The sequence below is a fragment of the Haliotis asinina genome, chromosome 8, assembly GCF_037392515.1.
Source record: "Haliotis asinina isolate JCU_RB_2024 chromosome 8, JCU_Hal_asi_v2, whole genome shotgun sequence".
Lineage (NCBI taxonomy): Eukaryota > Metazoa > Mollusca > Gastropoda > Lepetellida > Haliotidae > Haliotis > Haliotis asinina.
Window position 1 is genome coordinate 16,517,949 of NC_090287.1, and position 18,945 is coordinate 16,536,893.

Genomic DNA, 18,945 nt, shown 5'->3' on the forward strand with positions numbered 1-18,945 from the left:
CAAAACAACTCACTCGCTTAATCTATCTGCAACACAGGTAAGTTCAGGTGTGCATGATGCATCTGGGGGCCATTGTTACGTGTGCTATCCAGTTCAGTATTTGAAGGGGTCTAGAGGAAGGATGAAACATGTGACAAGGACTGACAAATCTACAAACACAAATCTGAAGGACAAACATGTAATTTGCAACACTGCTTACAGACACCATGCTGACAATACATCAGTTAACTCAATTCAACAATCTGGCGCCATTTTCTACAGTACCATATGACACCATTGTGTTCAATAAGTATGCCATAACAAACACGTATGAACAATATTTCACAGCTTGTTTTTCAATAACTGTTGATTAAATCCATGTCCCATACCATAAATAATGACAATGCAATAGAATATTAACAGAATTTTTTTAACATACATTAAACACTATTACCATATAAATAGTTTTCATGAACACAATACATGACTTATACTGTGTACTGACAGTCTTTCTCACTGATTCAGATCTTTTCATGTACATGGTATGTATAGGGATTCATCGATGACTTGTACTGATGCTAAAGTATGTGTCAGTTATGAGAAATAGGGCTTTTCGACACAATGTGTTCATTTCAAATGTTACATATTCTGCATATCTATACATAGATTTACTAATTAACCAATTACATATTCCATTGCATGCATTAGGACCAAAATACCAAATCAAGATCAAATTGCCCAAAGCTGGTTCTGCTGCATTTACTCAGAGAATACAAAAAACAGACATAGTCACTGACTGAGTGCTTGGAATGAACCTGTTATGGAAGTAATGATCAAAGATGATGATTCTAATCACAAGCAGAAATCAAGCCATTACAGCAATACAGCAGAGCTGATACGTGATGTTTTAATTACAAGTACACTTAAAACATTTCTGACTAATCACAAAATTCTGATAGCTTATCAAGGATTTGGATATACAGATCTACCAGCCAATGTGTATATCTGTTGTGACATATAAGAAATATCTCAGAAAAAAAAAATGTTTTTGTGCCCACAGAAAATCTCAAACTGCTAATAATTTGATAATTCAGGTTCAGTTGTTTCGTTTTAAGACTGAAATTACACAAAACATTATATATTGACTTTATTGAATCATATGAATACTGTGTTTAACATTATATTCACTGCTTTCAGTCTGGTGTTTCCGTGTTACCTATGACAGAAACAGTTGCATCAGTGACTCAGACCATGTGGTATAGTGGATAGAGCAAACCAGGAAGCAGGGGAGACTCTTTTGGTCCTCTAAGTGGGTGAGTTTAGTTTTACGCCGCACTCAGCAATATTCCAGCTATATGGCGGCGGTCTGTAAATAATCGATTCTGGACCAGACATTCCAGTGATCAACAACACAAGCATCGACATGTGCAATTGGGAACCAATGACATGAGTCAACCAAGTCAGCAAGCCTAACTACCCGATCCCGTTAGTCGCCTCTTACTACAAGCACAGACTCTTTTTATGGCAAGCATGGGTTGATGTAGGCCTATTCTACCCCGGGACCTTCACGGATATGTCCTCTTGACATGACATATCAAAAGATGCTAAGATATAGCAGGTAATGTTATCCTGACTGGTGTTCTGGAGTTCGAGAGGAAGGGAGGGAGGTATATGGGTGTGTGGGTGGTTGGGTAGGTAGGTACTGCATTTAGCAATATTCCAGGAACATCATGGCAGGGGACACCAGAAATGAACTTCACACATTGTAGTGAAAAGATTCTGAGTCTTAAGTTTGATGAGCAAATGCTATAACCACTTGGCTACCCTACCACCCCTCCGCATTAAATGCTGACACAATTTGAAATGAGTAATCTGTACCTGAAAATACTGCCACATAGTGTCTGACTTGGCTGCAATATGTCTTTCTTGGCCAGCACCTTAAAACCAGCAAAAGTGCAAGCAGCCACACACACACAAATGTAGACACACATGATCACACAAGTGCAATAAGCTTGAATGAAACTTTAAACCCCATTTCACTTCACCATACCAATCAGGGATGTAAATCAGATTGTCATTTCACATCCCAGAAGCAGAACTTAACTGTTTCAAGTGACAGACTGCACATACTTCGGTTAACTGGCAGTCTGAGCGAGTCAGACTCAAGTCATTCAAACAGACTTCTACATGTGAGCCACTTTGAATTTCATTATGTAGATCAATCCAAGGGTTAATGACTACCCTATTTTCAAAGACAAAGTGCCTCCATTCAACACATGGCACCAGTAACAACATCTAAACCAAGAGGGAATTGAGCATCCAAGTGTGAACGATCCCCGACAGCCTATGTGTTCTATTAGCAAGGTGAGTTTAAATCCAGTGAAGCAATATTTCAGGCATGGCAAAGGAAAATAGGAATGTTCATCAACAGTGTTTTACCTCGACTCACAATTATTGGGGTTGTGGGACTCCCAATTATTAGTTTCAGGGGTCCTTGTACGCACTGCAGGAATCCTTTGTAGTAACAGTTTCGAGGAATGTACATCTTCATACAATGGAATGAATCATAGATCATATGGATTGTTGCATGAAAGAAACAACAAACACTTAGCTAAGTCATTGATATGTTGAGGCTACAGTGAATAATATTGCGCCCTTCACTTCAAATACATATTCACAGTGAATATTTTGTCTCTTCCCATTCTCTACATTCGTGCACACTTGATGTAAGTTTGTGCATCTCATAAAATGCTGGGTCTTAAGAATACAGCTGATGTCGAGAATATGTCAGTGTGCTAGGTTTAAAACTGCGTTGAACAATATTCTGGAAATGCCAAAATGATGTGTGGTGCTATGACGAACTGGGATTTGACTGCAGGTTTCAAGTGTGGTCCAGGGACACAACTCAACACTGCACAAGTTCAAGGCATCTAAATTAAGTCGATCTTGGTAGTAAATAAAATCAACTTAAGAAATTACGTCAAAGCAACTGATGAACAGACTCCAGCATTTTCTGATTTTATCCTGTAGAATTCTCCAAAACTAATCAGCTGAAGGGATCCAACAAGTTGTTATTCCACACAATTATTGCCCTATGGGATATATAGGCAGAGCAGAATCAAAACGCCACGATTGATGATGTTATTGGGAATCAATAGTATGAGTCATCCTAACCTTCCTTCTCTCCTTCTTGAGGAGGAACTACGCAGTTTAGTCTTGGTCAGTGCCTTCACTGGTACAATTACTATCCCATGTTCAATCAAGGAAATCAAATTATAACCCCTTAGCCAAAATTAATACTACAGACCCTGTTCCTGAACATTCCGGTTCAACTTCAAACAGATCTTTTTCCACAATAATCTATAGATCTTGCATGTTGTTATTACAATCATGATGAATTGACCAAGCTGACAGGATATCAGACTAATCTAGGACACTGACTGATAGATAACCAAAATGTTTGAAGCATTTTTTCCAAATTTGTATTGACAAATACTCTTACCTTTGCCTAAAAAGTTTATGTTACAACAACTGTAAATCCCAGGGTCCAAAATATGAAATATATAAGTGTACTGTCATGCTAATACAGATGTGTAAAACAATATCAATGGTTATGTCTGTAATGGGTTCCATCTACTGTACTTTTGTAGCAGAGTGGATTCCAAAATCCAGTTCATTTAGTTACAGACACATTTAGTTAAGACAGCAGCCATTAGTCTGTGAATGTCTACAGCATTAGCTGAATGTCTGTCCCTTAATCACAGCCAACATTGAAAACATCATCAACACTCTAAACAACAAGCGCAGAGATTCTAACATGGATCACTCACTTAAAATACCTCTAACATATCCTTTGGAAGTAATGTCAGAAAAACAAGAACACAGGCATGATATTGCAATAAACCTTTTCCACCAGTGACAGCAGGAATGAACTCTGTGAACAGGACACATTACAATAATATTTATTAGAGTATGGTCCCAGAACACTACTTATCTGCTTCATGGTCACTATCTCTCAGACAATGACCATAACACATCCGATGTTACCATGGTTACCTTGATAACCAGGGACCTGTAAGGATTATGATTGTATATTCTCCCATACTGACAACATAAGAATAATTGCAAAAATGACATAACAAATGATTAAAACAACCTACTAAAGTCTCATCTGGCATCATTTCGGCAGTTTAATGACAAACAGATTAACACTAAATAACTAAATAACTAATATTTTCTTTTGCGAGACCAAACAGCAGTATGGAATCATGTATCTGAAGTATTCTCACAGCTTTCTCATCATAACATTTTCCATGAGTCACATTTGTCACCACAAATATATATCCATCTTGAAAACTCATGTTTTCTAAAAGGAGAGGAAAAGATTTATTTTCATACAAGTTCAGCCAACAGAACTCTGACATTGGGTCAACTAGGTAAGGGTTATCTAATCACTGACAGAACACCCCTATAACCACAAACAAGCCACAACCTAGCTTCTCTAGTCTATGACAACCTAACCTCTGAGTGTATGCATGCTGGCTAGAAATATATGCATAATTCCTGGTGAAAATGGAATGACCACAATTCTCTAAAGTAGTTCTGCAGAGCTATTGGAATGCTTGCATGGAATGTAGGCCACTCTGACAGGTCGTTCATTGCACAATGACCTAGAAAACTATCACCCAGTCAATGGAAACCAACCCGCTCCATGAACTCCAAAGTATGTGGTGCTGAGCCAAAGAATGATGACTCAAGGAAATCTGTAGGCAAACATATAGTCTATGGAATCTTATATTTCACAACATATTTTTTTTATTCACAAGAAAATTTATTTTTTTTCTGACGCTGGTTAGCTGGCTAGACTTGCTTTTTAATAATCTGGGTTGTTTTTTGTTTTCATAAAATACATACTAGTATTTTCAAATCCAGTGCAGGATTTGAAAAAATGCCACAATGTCAGTATTTTGCATATTTTAAGGCATTTGTGAGATTCAGGTTACTATGGTTACATAGCTATTCTTGGAGTAAACCCACAATTAGTCCTGCGTCCAATCTTCCTGCTGTTGCCAAATATTGTCAAAATATTGACTCTTCCATATGAGGTTTAATGAAGAGATACATTTCCCAACATATAAGTATGGATATGAATGAGTGCATATGGTTTTTGGTTGCTTTAAGCAATATTCCAGCAATATCATGGCTGGGGACACCAGAAATAAGCTTGACATATTATATTTGTGGGAAATCCAACCCAGGTCTTTGGTGTGACAAGCAAATGCATTAACCATTAGGCTACCCCATCGCTCCATCTTATCAGCATATGAGAGCAGAAACGTGCTTATGTATTTTATCAGACTGAAAAGCTAGGGACTGAAGAGGTCTCAGATATTTACAACATCCACAGGTATAGGTGTGGTGCTGACAAACCTAGAAACAATCAGAACAAATTGGGATTCAAACCCAGACTCACAGATTTCACATATGCCCTAGTAATGCATTTCTGCAGCCACCCCTACACCTATGATTTCAACTTGTCAAGGAAAAGGTCACCATACGTCAGCAACTTATTTTTTTATGCCAAATCCAAATCACAATACTCGGTTACTTACAACACTATCCCATAGTTCTCAAAACTGGACTTGACTGGTAAAAATTTTGGCTTCATATCATTTATCAAGCTCATGTACTGAGAACACATTTTAAATATTTATGATCAATAGGCATTTACATTACTAGAGCTAGCACCGAAATAGGGTATCACTATATTTAACATTTCAAAACATGACAAAATACAAAACACAATACACAATATTTACAACATTCACATGGAAGTTACTTGAATACAGATATTTCAGAGCAGGTTCAAAAGAAAAAGCTACCTTTATAAACATGTTTGTCTTGCTACTGTGAAATGCTAAATCTAGCACATTAATGTCTGATACTCGATTCTGATTAGCTGAAACCTAATCAAAACAATACTTATATGCCAGAAAAATACTGAAATGTAATCTCTTATAAGAAAAGATGCTGCTTTCAGAGACCAGCAGTAAAACAAGGGGAATGCCTTTGTTTCTCGTGCAAATAGTGTGAGTGACTGATACCACTATTTGTGCACAACTTACATGTGCTTACCAATACCATTCCACTGAACACTTGACATCATGACTGATTTATCTGTTCATATAATTTTTATCCCTATTTTGTGTTTTGCACCTGCCGGAATCTGTTTCAGATGATAATTTCGACTGATTACTCACTGGCATCAATGTTCGGAATTTACATTAACCTATATGTGTATTTCAGCACGAACAACAGCTGTTGGTTGTACAATGAACCTGTACACTCCTTTCCAACATAATGATATCTGGATATCATTGTCAAAGTAGAATCGTAATAGATATTAACCATGTGTACAGAGGATGGTGAAGTAGGGATCAAATTCATAATACCTGGCACCAAAAGTTGTTTACCACTTCATGCACAGATCATGCTGAAATATGTATAATTGCTTTTCACACATTTACATAATTATTTATGAAAAGTTCTTGGTTAGAATTTAAGCTATATATGACTATCATTAGAATGTGCAGTAATAATAAAAAGTGGGTCAGCCTTAAGGCAAGTTACCAAGATAGTTGTCAACTTCAAGCTTACTAATGAAATGTTCCAAAGAAACGATCATTCGTGAAAAGAAATAGCGAAGTGATTATTCACAAATCTGCATCTGGATAACAGAAACTTAAGAAAGTTGAATGCAATTACCATACATCATAAGTGCAACTAGATTATCATGACAACCATGCAACGAGGTGATGATGATATTACAAAGCATTTTGTTGTTCTCCTCTCAGCAACTTCTACTTGATTTTAGATCATTTCATATAGTCTTAAAATTGAAGCATAGCATTTTGCTGTTGTATTTGTTTTGACTTCAACAAAAATGTATTAAAACCTTGTTTTAAATACCAGTATTATTATGGTTCACAGTGATGAATCATAGTGGTGTGCTCAACACATAAACCAAAATACATCAATTCAGTAATATCCCTACTTAAATACATATACAACTTGTGGATTCATGACCTGTGTGTATTGGAACAAAACCTGTTGATTAGCTTCAATTAGCTTCAATTAGTGATTACATGTGTACATATTATACAACAAATACAAAGGACTGGGTGACTTGGACAACAGAAAAAACATCGAACAGCCCTGATGGTCTCGCTCCGTAGCAGACGAACCATTCTGGAGTATCAGGAAGCTAGTATCCACGGGCTGTTGACATAATGTCATCCACATATTCTCACAGACTGCTGGCACAGTCGCGAAATCACTTTTCGAATACTCACTGGCAGTCATTCACAATTTCCTCTTGCGTCCTGATCTGTACAGGAGCAAATTTGTCCACCTGTTCTTCAAAATTGCAAAAGCACTTGGATATTTTTTCGTCAAATGAGTTCACTAAATCCTCAAGAGAACCAGAAAATGTTTCACCGAAATTCTCGGCCACACTGTTATCGTTATTTTCCTTCGGAAGGTCCTTGCCTAATGTTTCTTCGTTACAATTTTCATCTTCTGTCGTCTTAGCTGTTTGAAACTCGTTGAATTCGTTCCAATCTTCTGTTTCAATCGATGCAAGAGGAGCTTCAAATTGTAGCTCCGCCATTTTCGGAACCCTCATTCTGTCTGCTACGACGGCCTTCACCTTTTCACGAGTTTGACCTATGACCGTCGATACAATGGCACGTCACTGAACAAGTGCTCGCTCAGTCGCCGGAGATGATTCAGAACTGACACCTGATGTGTACGGACTCATTGTAATCGTTTCGTAAGGATCAGATACAACAAAATCGAAATGACAAAGTCTTCTCAAAGCGACCGAGGCATTTTAACAGAATGTTCGCACACAGGACGCCTGCACACAACTGCAACTTGATGAATTCTCGAAGTGATACGCCCCACACAGGCGAAGTTTCCGATATTGATTTTCACCAGCAGAGGAGATCGTTTACATGAATAATTCATTTGTTTATATTGTGTTTCAAGATTTTCATACATTTCATATTGTTAATTTATATGTACATGACCTATTGCTCAGGATGGAGCACATCACGGCTCAAGATATGAGATGTTCAGACTCTCGAGGGTGATTCATCGCTTATAAATCTGTGATTCACCTTACAACTACAACTATGAATGGTTGACCAACAAAGAGATATTTTTATTGATAAACGCATGACATTCTTTGATAGTTCATGTACATGTGTGCTGTATAGTGAGAGAGAACAGCGCGAACAGAATTCATTCGAAAGCATCTTGATAATCTTTAGACTGATTTACATTAGAAATTGATGCTCGTAAGGTTATGATAATCAGCTTGATGTGTTCTGATTAATGACCATTAAAAATTCAATTAAACATTTTTTCATTAAATATATATTTTAGTACATGCGCATGTGTAGTGACAGTTGTCTGGTCTCGCGCAGGAACGTCCACACAGCGTGACTAATAGCAACAACATCGTCATGCGCATATTCTTTATTTGTCCACAATGTTTCTATTTCCTGAAATACAAAGGAATATTAACTGTCATCGTCAATCCAATGTCCTGCCACTGTTGGGGGATTAGTGTGAGGAAAATCAATGGGCAATGTCACTGTTCAAACACTGGAAAAATGAAAAAGTAAACATTGTACTCCACTTGACTCCACATCAACGCTCAATGATCCTGTGAAGATCAGGCCTAACATTGATCTTCAGCAACCCATTCTTGTCGAAAGAGACGACTCACTGATCGGATGGTCAAACTCGCTTACTTGTTGACACATATGCCATTGAATTGCGTTTATCGATGTTCATGATGTCAATCACTAGATTGGTTCTTCAGAATGGATTATTTACAGCACGACGTCGTATAAATGGAATATTACGCAAGAAAAAAACATCACACAACATGTGTCAGTTACGATACTTGACCTGGAAATCTGATTGCAATTACATTAAATCGTAGGTAAGACTTCCACCCGTAGCCCCCCTAAATTGTAACGATGAGGAAACCTTTCACTGAGAGGCATTTTTAGATATTATGTCTTTCAGCATGTACAGCTACAATTAAATGAACGCTCTAAAACTCATCCTTATCAGATGAGGAATATATCACTTCCCGCAACAAACCTTCCCAGTCTAAATAAACTTATCCTCAGTACTTTTCATTACACTCCACTACTGATCAGTGGTGGAGCGTAACGAAATACACTGAGACTACGTTTACTTAGACTGCAAACCTTCCACACCATTTTTTATCAAGTTATTAATGATGTATTTTCATGACTTTTTAAAACATACATTGGCGTATGTAATACTCAGCTTTAACGGGGGTGATCAGATATACCATTTTATTTGAATAACGCTTGACATTTCATGTAGCTTATAGCTAGAGTAGTAGAGTGGAATGTGTCAGATTCGGACTCTGCAGTCCCGTTTTCTTCTCAATCCCTCTACTACTACTCCCTCTGTTCTTAATTTATCATTAAAGCTTGCTTTATGATCCAGACTGTCTCATTTACAAATTACGCGATAAAATAACAGTCCCAACAAACATTTTGCTATGAGAACAATGTTTTGTATTCCGGGCTTAGCTGACCAAAGTAACAGTCCGTTGAATAAACATCAGCGTTACTTTTGGGTCCTAATCTCAGACCACTAGCTAGACTACTGGCAGTTATTGTATATTTGTATGTATGTTTGCAAGTTTGATTTGTATTTCTTTGTAAGTTCATTTTGAAATGTATATATTTCCATTTATCTATTTACATACCATACGTTTTAACTGAGGTAACCTGACTTCCTTAAAAAGTTTCCAACACGGTTGATTCAGCGCTGTCTCGTGTGATCAACTGATTGGGTGCGTTTAGTTTTACACCGCTTTTAGCATTATTTCCGGCGTCGAATAAACACTACAGTTGTGCTTCACTTATTATACCCATATGGGGATTCGAACCTGGATCTTCGAACGATTTAACCACTAGGCTGCCCGGTGCCAGTTTATATGAATAAGGCGTCCCAAGGAATTGATGAACATATCACTGTTCAACACTATCATCATATCGGATATGTGTAGACAACATTATGGAGTGGTTATTATTTTTAAGACAGATAACAAACATGTTTGGGTGTCGTGACCAGACACATTTCACTCAGGTCGGGTTATTTAGTTTCCAGACGGCGAAAAATGATCCACAAAAACTTCGTGTTGAGCAGTCCGTAAATGTCCGTCTTTACAAACTGGTAATGGGAGCGTTGCGTGACACCCTATCCTATGTTGTTAGCCCCAGTCATCATCCATGTCAGCTCGTTAGTCATCGGTAAGTAGGCGTTGTTTTACGCCGCTGAGCTCCTTTCACACACCGTATCATCAGGTCGGATCACCCCAAGTGTTGTGTGAGAAGAACTGGTGACCACGTCAGTGGCGACGCCTGAATCGCTTTTAACTGAAAACCTTTCGAAGTGGTGACCCATGAATAGCTTTTAACTGAAAACATTTTAAAGTGGTATCGCCTGAATAGCTTTTAACTGAAAACCTCTCTAAATGATGATGCCTGAATAGCTTTAAAATAAAACCTTTCAAAGTGGTGTCGCCTGAATCGCTTTTAACTGAAAACGTTTCTATGTCGTGACCCATATATCGCCTTTAACTGAAAACCTTTCAAAGTGGTGAAGCCTGAATCGCTTTTAACTGAAAACCTTTCTATGTGGTGACCCATATATCGCTTTTAAATAAAACCTTTAAAAGCGGTGACCCATGAAAAGCTTTTAACTAAAAAACTTTCTATGTGGCGACCCATATATCGCTTTTAACTGAAAACCTTTCTATGTGGTGACCCATATATCGCTTTGAAATAAAACCTTCCAAAGTGGTGTCGCCTGAATCGCTTTTAACTGGAAACCTTACAAAGTGGTGACACATGAATAGCTTTTAACTGAAATTTTTCCAAGCGATGACGCATCAATCGCTTTTGACTCAAAATGTTTCTAATTTGCCTGAAAAACACATGTCATATTCATGTTTGCCAGCTTTAACTCAGCAAGCTTTTGTTTGAGCACAAGTGTTTCACGCATGTGGCATATAGCATGAAAATTAGGATACACGTTCGGGTAATCTGTGACGGACTCCAGAGTATACCGCTATCATGCATTTACCTCTCGCCCTCTTCTCATATCTAGCAACCCGAATACATCTCTTTTCAGCTCCCAAAACAACATACTTGAATGTTCCATTGTATAATTATTTTTTCTAATTTCATAAATAATTCTTTATTGTGGGGATTGTTCGCTTAATGCGGCATTGTCTGCAATGAAAGGAAACCCCCGAGACGAGTATTTCACTGTTGTGATGGCGCTTAGATTTATAATATTCGCGAGCAAATGCAAATCAATAGTTTCATCCACATCGCAATGGCTGTCATTATAGCAAAGTTTGTGAAATATCGTTTGAAGACCTATAATAAAAATCTGTACGTTCAGTCGTAATAACGGGCAAAGCCAGGAACTCATTTCACGATACATGCGCTGGCAGTGTCTACATGCTTCAAAGAGTTGTGTCCCCTTGATCTTGTTGATCTAAAAACTTGCAAGCCATTTGTGTTTGCAAGCCATTTGTGTTTGGAAGAGCATGCACGTGATATGATAATATCGGCCGACGAACAGCGCGAGTAGTAGGTCCCCAGTTTGCACAGTTTGGCTGTCTTTGCCAATCAATGAATCAATGAGTGAGGTGAGTTTGAACGTATATATGTGTGTGTGTGTGTGTGTGTGTGTGTGTGTGTGTGTGTGTGTTATAGTTATATGTATATACACGTACACACGTACGTACGTACGTACCTACCTACCTACCTACATACATACATACATACATACATACATACATACATACATACATACATACATAACCGTGATTAAAGTTAAACATCAGGACGTTTCTGGGATTCGAACCTACGACCACATGACATGACAAAGAGGCACAACTCTCAGTCCGGATGTCGAATTGCAGCGGATACACGTGTTCCTCACTATCAACGTCATGCAGAAAATGGACATCTGTTTCCAAATGAAGGTACATATAATCTAAGACCAGTATGCCTTAAGCTAACAGAGCCAATGTGCAACGCGCTTATCTATGTTGTATATTAATATTCCACGTCTGTCAAATCACGAGCGTGCCTCATATACATTCGTGGCATACTCGCAACTGGTTATCCTAGACCCATGGATCAGATCCTGGTTCCCGGGATCGAGGGCCTCTATGTTAATGAGAGGCCCAGGAACCAGGATGCATAAGTCATCGATGTTATATAAGTCATATAGTCTTAACTTCACAATAACAACTTTATCGTCTGTTTCATCTGTGGTGTCTTGTGGTTAAGGCGTTCGCTCGTCACGCTGAAGACCCTGTTTCGATTCCCCACATAGAGAGAATGTGTGAAGCCCATGTCTGGCGTATCCCACCGTGATATTGCTGGAATTTTGTTCGAAGTGCCGTAAAACCAAACTCACCGCTCACTCACTCACTCTCTTTTGGGAAAAGAGGACGTGCATTATGCGCTGTGTATCATTAAATAGCAATGTTTACAGCACACTCATCAAAACATATGTTCTGCTTAACTGACCACTGTGTAACATATACTTCGCAACATAGTAAAGATTTATGAGCAATGTCCGGTGACCATTTTCCATGCAGAATGGACTACAACCAATCCGGAAATTCCAACAAGGAACAAGTATCTCTGCTCAAGAACGATACATCCTCGTTTCCACGTAAATGACGAGATGCTTGAAACGTATTCCTCTTTGTGCAATCCGGATTCTTCGATGAATACCAATGGGAACCTAAGGAAATCCGGGTTAGAACGGATCTTCAGCAACCCATGTTCAGGCAACTAACAGAATCGTGTGGTCACAATTGAGTAGATCGATCCTCATGATGTTGATCACTGGAATTTCTGGTCCAGACTGGAATCTGATATACAGACCGCCGCCATATAGCTTGAATATAGCGGAGTGGATCAAACGACCAACCTTTCAATCTCTGGACAGACACAATGCCCACGTGGCCAAGAAGACGAGCGTCTTTTAGCAATTCAGCAATAATACGGCGGGGAACGCCAGAAATGGACTTCACACATGGCACAAGTGTGCAGAATCGAACTTTACTTAAAATGAGCGAGCGAATGATTTACCAACTTAGCAACTCTGCCTCCCTGAAAGTGCACTTGCTGTCTTTCATTCAATACTGAGAGAGAGCAACACACCTGCAGTTCGACTGAGATTAGCTCTTCCTAATCTTATGGAGGATAAAGGCATTATTCCTATGAACAGATCATGGAAATGGCTTCTCCTCAACCCAGCGACCACATCCATGATAGGTCGCAACAGATGTCGCTGACACCATAACTGTATTTGGACAGAAATATACATATTTAAAATATCTTCCCGTGCTTTAGCTTGATCTCATTGAATACAGACGAAACAGAAACAATAGAAATTTCCAACGAAAATGTTTGTTTTTCTTGTCTGACTGTGGGTATCTGCATAACCAGCCCCTTGGTGAGTGATAACCGCTCGTATGGGTTTATGAAGTAATCCTGGAATGCGGGAACGTGTGCTGGAATGCGGAATAAGTCGCGAAAACTATTTCCGAAGGGTTTCGTGTATTACAACTCCGCGGGAACCATCATGCAGAGTTGCAGTTGAGGCGTGTGACAGGACGTCCGGGTAAATGGATGTCCAAATTAGAGAGGGCCTGGTTTCAGGGAGCCCGGGTTAATGGGGATAATCGTTACAGGACAATGAGGGCCCGGTTACAGCGAGGTCTGATATATTACACTGAGCTCTTGTGCATTAAAGTACAGACTGCAGGATAATAACAGCTCTGTTATACAGAAGTACAGATTACAGGATAATGAGGACCCAGCTACAGGAAGTTCTGGTTTATAGACGTACAGATCACAGGTAAATGAGAGCCCAGTTATAAGGACTATTGGTATATAGAAGTGCAGATTACAGGATAATGAGGACCCAGCTACAGGAAGTTCTGGTTTATAGACGTACAGATCACAGGTAAATGAGAGCCCAGTTATAAGGACTATTGGTATATAGAAGTACAGATTACAGGATAATGAGGACCCAGCTACAGGAAGTTCTGGTTTATAGACGTACAGATCACAGGTAAATGAGAGCCCAGTTATAAGGACTATTGGTATATAGAAGTGCAGATTACAGGATAATGAGGACCCAGCTACAGGAAGTTCTGGTTTATAGACGTACAGATTACAGGTAAATGAGAGCCCAGTTATAAGGACTATTGGTATATAGAAGTACAGATTACAGAATAATGAGGACCCAGCTACAGGAAGTTCTGGTTTATAGACGTACAGATTACAGGTAAATGAGAGCCCAGTTATAAGGACTATTGGTATATAGAAGTACAGATTACAGGATAATGAGGACCCAGCTACAGGAAGTTCTGGTTTATAGACGTACAGATTACAGGTAAATGAGAGCCCAGTTATAAGGACTATTGGTATATAGAAGTGCAGATTACAGGATAATGAGGACCCAGCTACAGGAAGTTCTGGTTTATAGACGTACAGATCACAGGTAAATGAGAGCCCAGTTATAAGGACTATTGGTATATAGAAGTGCAGATTACAGGATAATGAGGACCCAGCTACAGGAAGTTCTGGTTTATAGACGTACAGATTACAGGTAAATGAGAGCCCAGTTATAAGGACTATTGGTATATAGAAGTGCAGATTACAGGATAATGAGAGTCCAGTGTACAGATACAAATATGTGTTATGTGTTATATGTGTTATATATTGTATGTTCAAGACAGGAAGAGCTCTTATCACACATTTTATTATCATCAGCGTGACAGCTAGCCTCGGTGCCAACTAGAAAGACATTTATACTGAATGTTTTCCAACATTTGTGATTTTTCAGTCAGCAGACCGTGAAGTGATACAAAATATGACCTTTATTAGCGTTGATGTTGTAGTGTAGATCATAGAAGCACGTGCAGCTGGTGAATCTTGGTACCGGACCACAATTAGCGGATCCTGGAGCGGTAAAAGGACACGACCTTGTACAGTGACCTCCAGTTCCCGAGAACAATCCCAGGTTGCGACCTCTGGCGGTGCGTGCCTCGTGTCTACCGCTTCCTGCGTAATGACGTCATGGTCTCTTGTTCTGCGCTTCATTCCATTGGTCTCTGGAACGGGGATCGGTCACATCCGCTGGCCCTTAAACAAGGATGAAATTGATATGGTTCAGGCAGTTGAGGATTTCGTAATGCGAAAAAGCTGGTCTAAGAATACATGGGCTCGGCAGCTTTATAGGGAACATATATATTCGTTTCTTACTGTAGTAAATTTGTTGTACACACGAATTGCCATGAAACTATTCCAATTTGATACACAATATATCTAGAGTGAGTGAGTTTAGTTTTACGCCACACTTAGCAATGTTCCAGCCATATGGCGGTGGTCTGTAAATAATCGAGTCTGGATCAAACAATTAAGTGATCAATAGCATGAGCATCGACCTACGCAGTTGGAATACGATGACACGTGTCAACCAAGCCAGCGAGCCTGACCACCCGATCCCTATATCGTTAGCAGAGGGGACTACATGTAGATAGTTGAGTAAGGGGACTACAGGTAGACAGTTGTGTGAGGGGACTACAAGTAGAGGTTACTGAAGATCTAACCGGATCTACACGGGTAATAATGTCCAATATTATTTACATAGACTTCACAGGTTCTGAAACTGATCCATGTATCTATACTGGACAAAAATAGTTAGGGATACATGTAAATTTTGAAATCATGAATAATGATGTATTTATTGTGAGTACACATGTAACACATGTTACATGATGTATATATTCATTGACATACTGATGAAATATCAGTCATAAAATAGCAACTTATTTTGTCCTGTATATGTAGCTACAACCACGAGCCCTGTGCCAGTTGGGAGACATAAGGGGCCGTTCACAATTAATGGCTAGCGGGGATGATGGGGGATAACACGCGCACACGCGCACACACGCGCGCACACACGCACGCACACACACACACGCGCGCACACACACACACACACACACACACACACGTCATGTATCAAATCAGTGCTGCCGCCTAAGCTTAATCTAAAAATATTTCACTTTACAAAATAGACGACCGCCCCTAGTACATACGAACAAGATTAATGCACCCCGCTACCTCCCCAGAACAAAATGTGTGGCCCCAACTTAAAATCATCATCACTCCCCAACCCACCAACCCCACCCCTCAGCCATAAATTATGGATGGTCCCTAACCCTGAGTGTAACGGAACATATTTGTCAGTGTCAAGGTAACCAAACACGGGTCTTGGGAGCAAAGGGACGTAACTCTAAGACCAGTTGTGACACTCTAGATGTTATAATATGGTACTGATGCTAATCTGGCCCAGATTCCATTATTTACTCCTCCTTAAATATCAACTCTTTCCTTCCCTTCTGTCAACTCACCTGTAAATGCATTAACTCTGCAAAGCGGATGGATCTTTCGAGGAAGGTGTGGGTCTTAAAAAGACGTTGTAGAGCATGTATTCACGACCAATGGGATAATGCTTTTGTACATTGTGGTGGAAAACCAAAGATATAAGTGATTTGAGATAAGAATGAGAGGCGTTCATTTGCTTCGGCTTTCAGTCCTTTATGAGTACCAAGTGGCCCATATTTGGTAGAAACAAACAGCTTCATTCACAATGAAAATGAGCCTCAAAACATAAAAGAGCCTAGGGGAATAACTAGACTTTGCTTTAGTTAGGGAAGGGCTTTGCATTGGAAAAGGGGCTGGGAGACGTCAAAATAACGTGATACATGTACACGAGTCGCGGCATGTCAGTGGCCGAAAGTTTCAAGGGACGTAACTCTTTCGGGTTAAATGCTTCAGAAACGCTATCTCTCCAACTGGACAACGGTTCGGGGCGCTGCCTCGTGCAGTGTGATTCACACTGCTGGCGTCAACATCCCTGTACTGAACGTGAAACGTGTCAAATGTCACTCTCACGCCACATCTCGGACCATCACGAGTTTCATGGAGAACTGATGCAACAAACCCATTTAAACAGTAGTTGAACAACGTTCATGTGGTTCTGCACGCGTATGTTACAGCTCAGAGCTGAAATATGATGTCAGTGTTGCAGCTATCATGACACAGCGTGTAAGGACAGTACTGTTCTTATGACCTCTCATATAAGCTTTGTTAGCCAAATTGTCAAATATGTGTTGTTTATTATTACAATTAAATTCTTCTCTTAACAGATAATGTCATGTGTACAAAGAGCATTAAATGGAAAGAAACTCCCACGATTCTTTGAAGAATCAATACGAGCTGAGGCTGAAGTCACACACAACACTGCTGGTCTCGGAGACGACACGTGAACCTGCACCTGGGCCGAGTGGGTTTAGCTGCATACTGAGCTAGTGGTTACGAAATAATAGAATCGTTGGATGTTAATGTACATTTTCAAATGTGAAATATGACAAAGACTAGTTACCTTAGAGCAGAAACTAGGTACAGAGTGTATAGAATTGATTGATGGTGAAGGAGTAGGAAGTGGGATATTAGGGTAGTCTGAAGTAATGAAGCGCCATGAAACAATGCAATAAAGTCTGAACTGAATCATGATGCATGTGTTCAGAAACCGAAACAACGCGGATAACAAAATAGTAGACAGTGTATAAAGTATGTTACTTAAAGTAATCCTTGAATTCAGGACAGTCACCTCACCGTAGTGACTGTAGAAACAGGAAGGAGTGCATACACCAGGAACTACAGGTAGACTCTTGTGTAATGTGCAAGAAGGTATACTGTAAGTCTAATATAAAGGGACTCCAGGTAGACAGTTGAGTAAGGGGACTACAGGTAGACAGTTGAATAAGAGGACTACAGGTAGACTGTGTTGTGAGGGGACTACAGGTAGACAGTTGAGTAAGGGGACTACAGGTAGACAGTTGAGTAAGGGAACTACAGGTAGACAGTTGAGTAAGGGGACTACAGATAGATAGTTGAGTGAGGGGACTACGGTAGACAGTTGTGTAAGGGAACTACAGGTAGGTCGTAATGGGACTATTGCTGTAACACATACAAATATATAAACCAAGGTGTATAACCTGAGCGAAACTGGATCCGACCACAGTCGAGGAAGGCCACCCAAAAGGCACCTTATAGGGTAGAGCCATCTGTGCGATGAAAACGCTTAAAGGGGCACTGATGCGGAGCGAATAATGTGTCTCGCCAACGGTCTAATTACGAAACCAAGCTGCAAATTGGTCAGCACCCGCTCCCTCGACTGTGACGGGCACGGGGACTGGACTCCTGTCCATTAGCAGAATTTCTTTACCCTAAACGGTGAGGATGACCATCACATGCCGTTATTTGAAAATATCCCTGGCATTCCTTGTCTGTTTGTAATAAAATATCCCAGTAGTGTATTTTTCTGATAAGTTGTTTCAAAGGCATTTAGAAGTTGGAGGAATCAAACTAAAAATGCTTTATGGTTCAACTTCTTTATTATACAAGATCACAACGTTTCGAGACAGATTCTAGTCTCTTCTTCAGGTGAGGTGAAGAAAAGACTAGAATCTGTCTCGAAACGTTGTGACCTTGTATAATAAAGAAGTTGAACCATAAAGCACTTTTAGTTTATTTTTCTGATGCCTGGATGGTTTAGTGACTGATCCAATTTGATCCCATTTCTGTGTTTTTGACATATACATTTAATCATTTTATGTAAAGATATGTTGTCTACAGGCACGTAGCTAGCAAGCAATTTGTTTCATATAAGTCCGATAGATTGCAAAACTTTATATTTAGGTAGTTTTGAGGGCTGGCCCAGCTGTCATAACAAACA

General features: G+C 39.6%; 1 protein-coding gene across 1 annotated transcript in view; it reads right to left on the bottom strand.

Annotated features, from left to right (window-relative positions):
- LOC137294888 (fasciculation and elongation protein zeta-2-like) overlaps window positions 1-7,963 on the bottom strand; it is a 66,802-nt gene extending 58,839 nt beyond the window's left edge. Inside the window, exon 1 of the mRNA XM_067826033.1 lies at window positions 7,332-7,963. Coding sequence (XP_067682134.1) covers window positions 7,332-7,663 — 332 coding nt within the window. The 5' untranslated portion in view covers window positions 7,664-7,963. The remainder of the gene's footprint in view (window positions 1-7,331) is intronic.
- Between the last annotated feature and the right edge of the window lie 10,982 nt (window positions 7,964-18,945).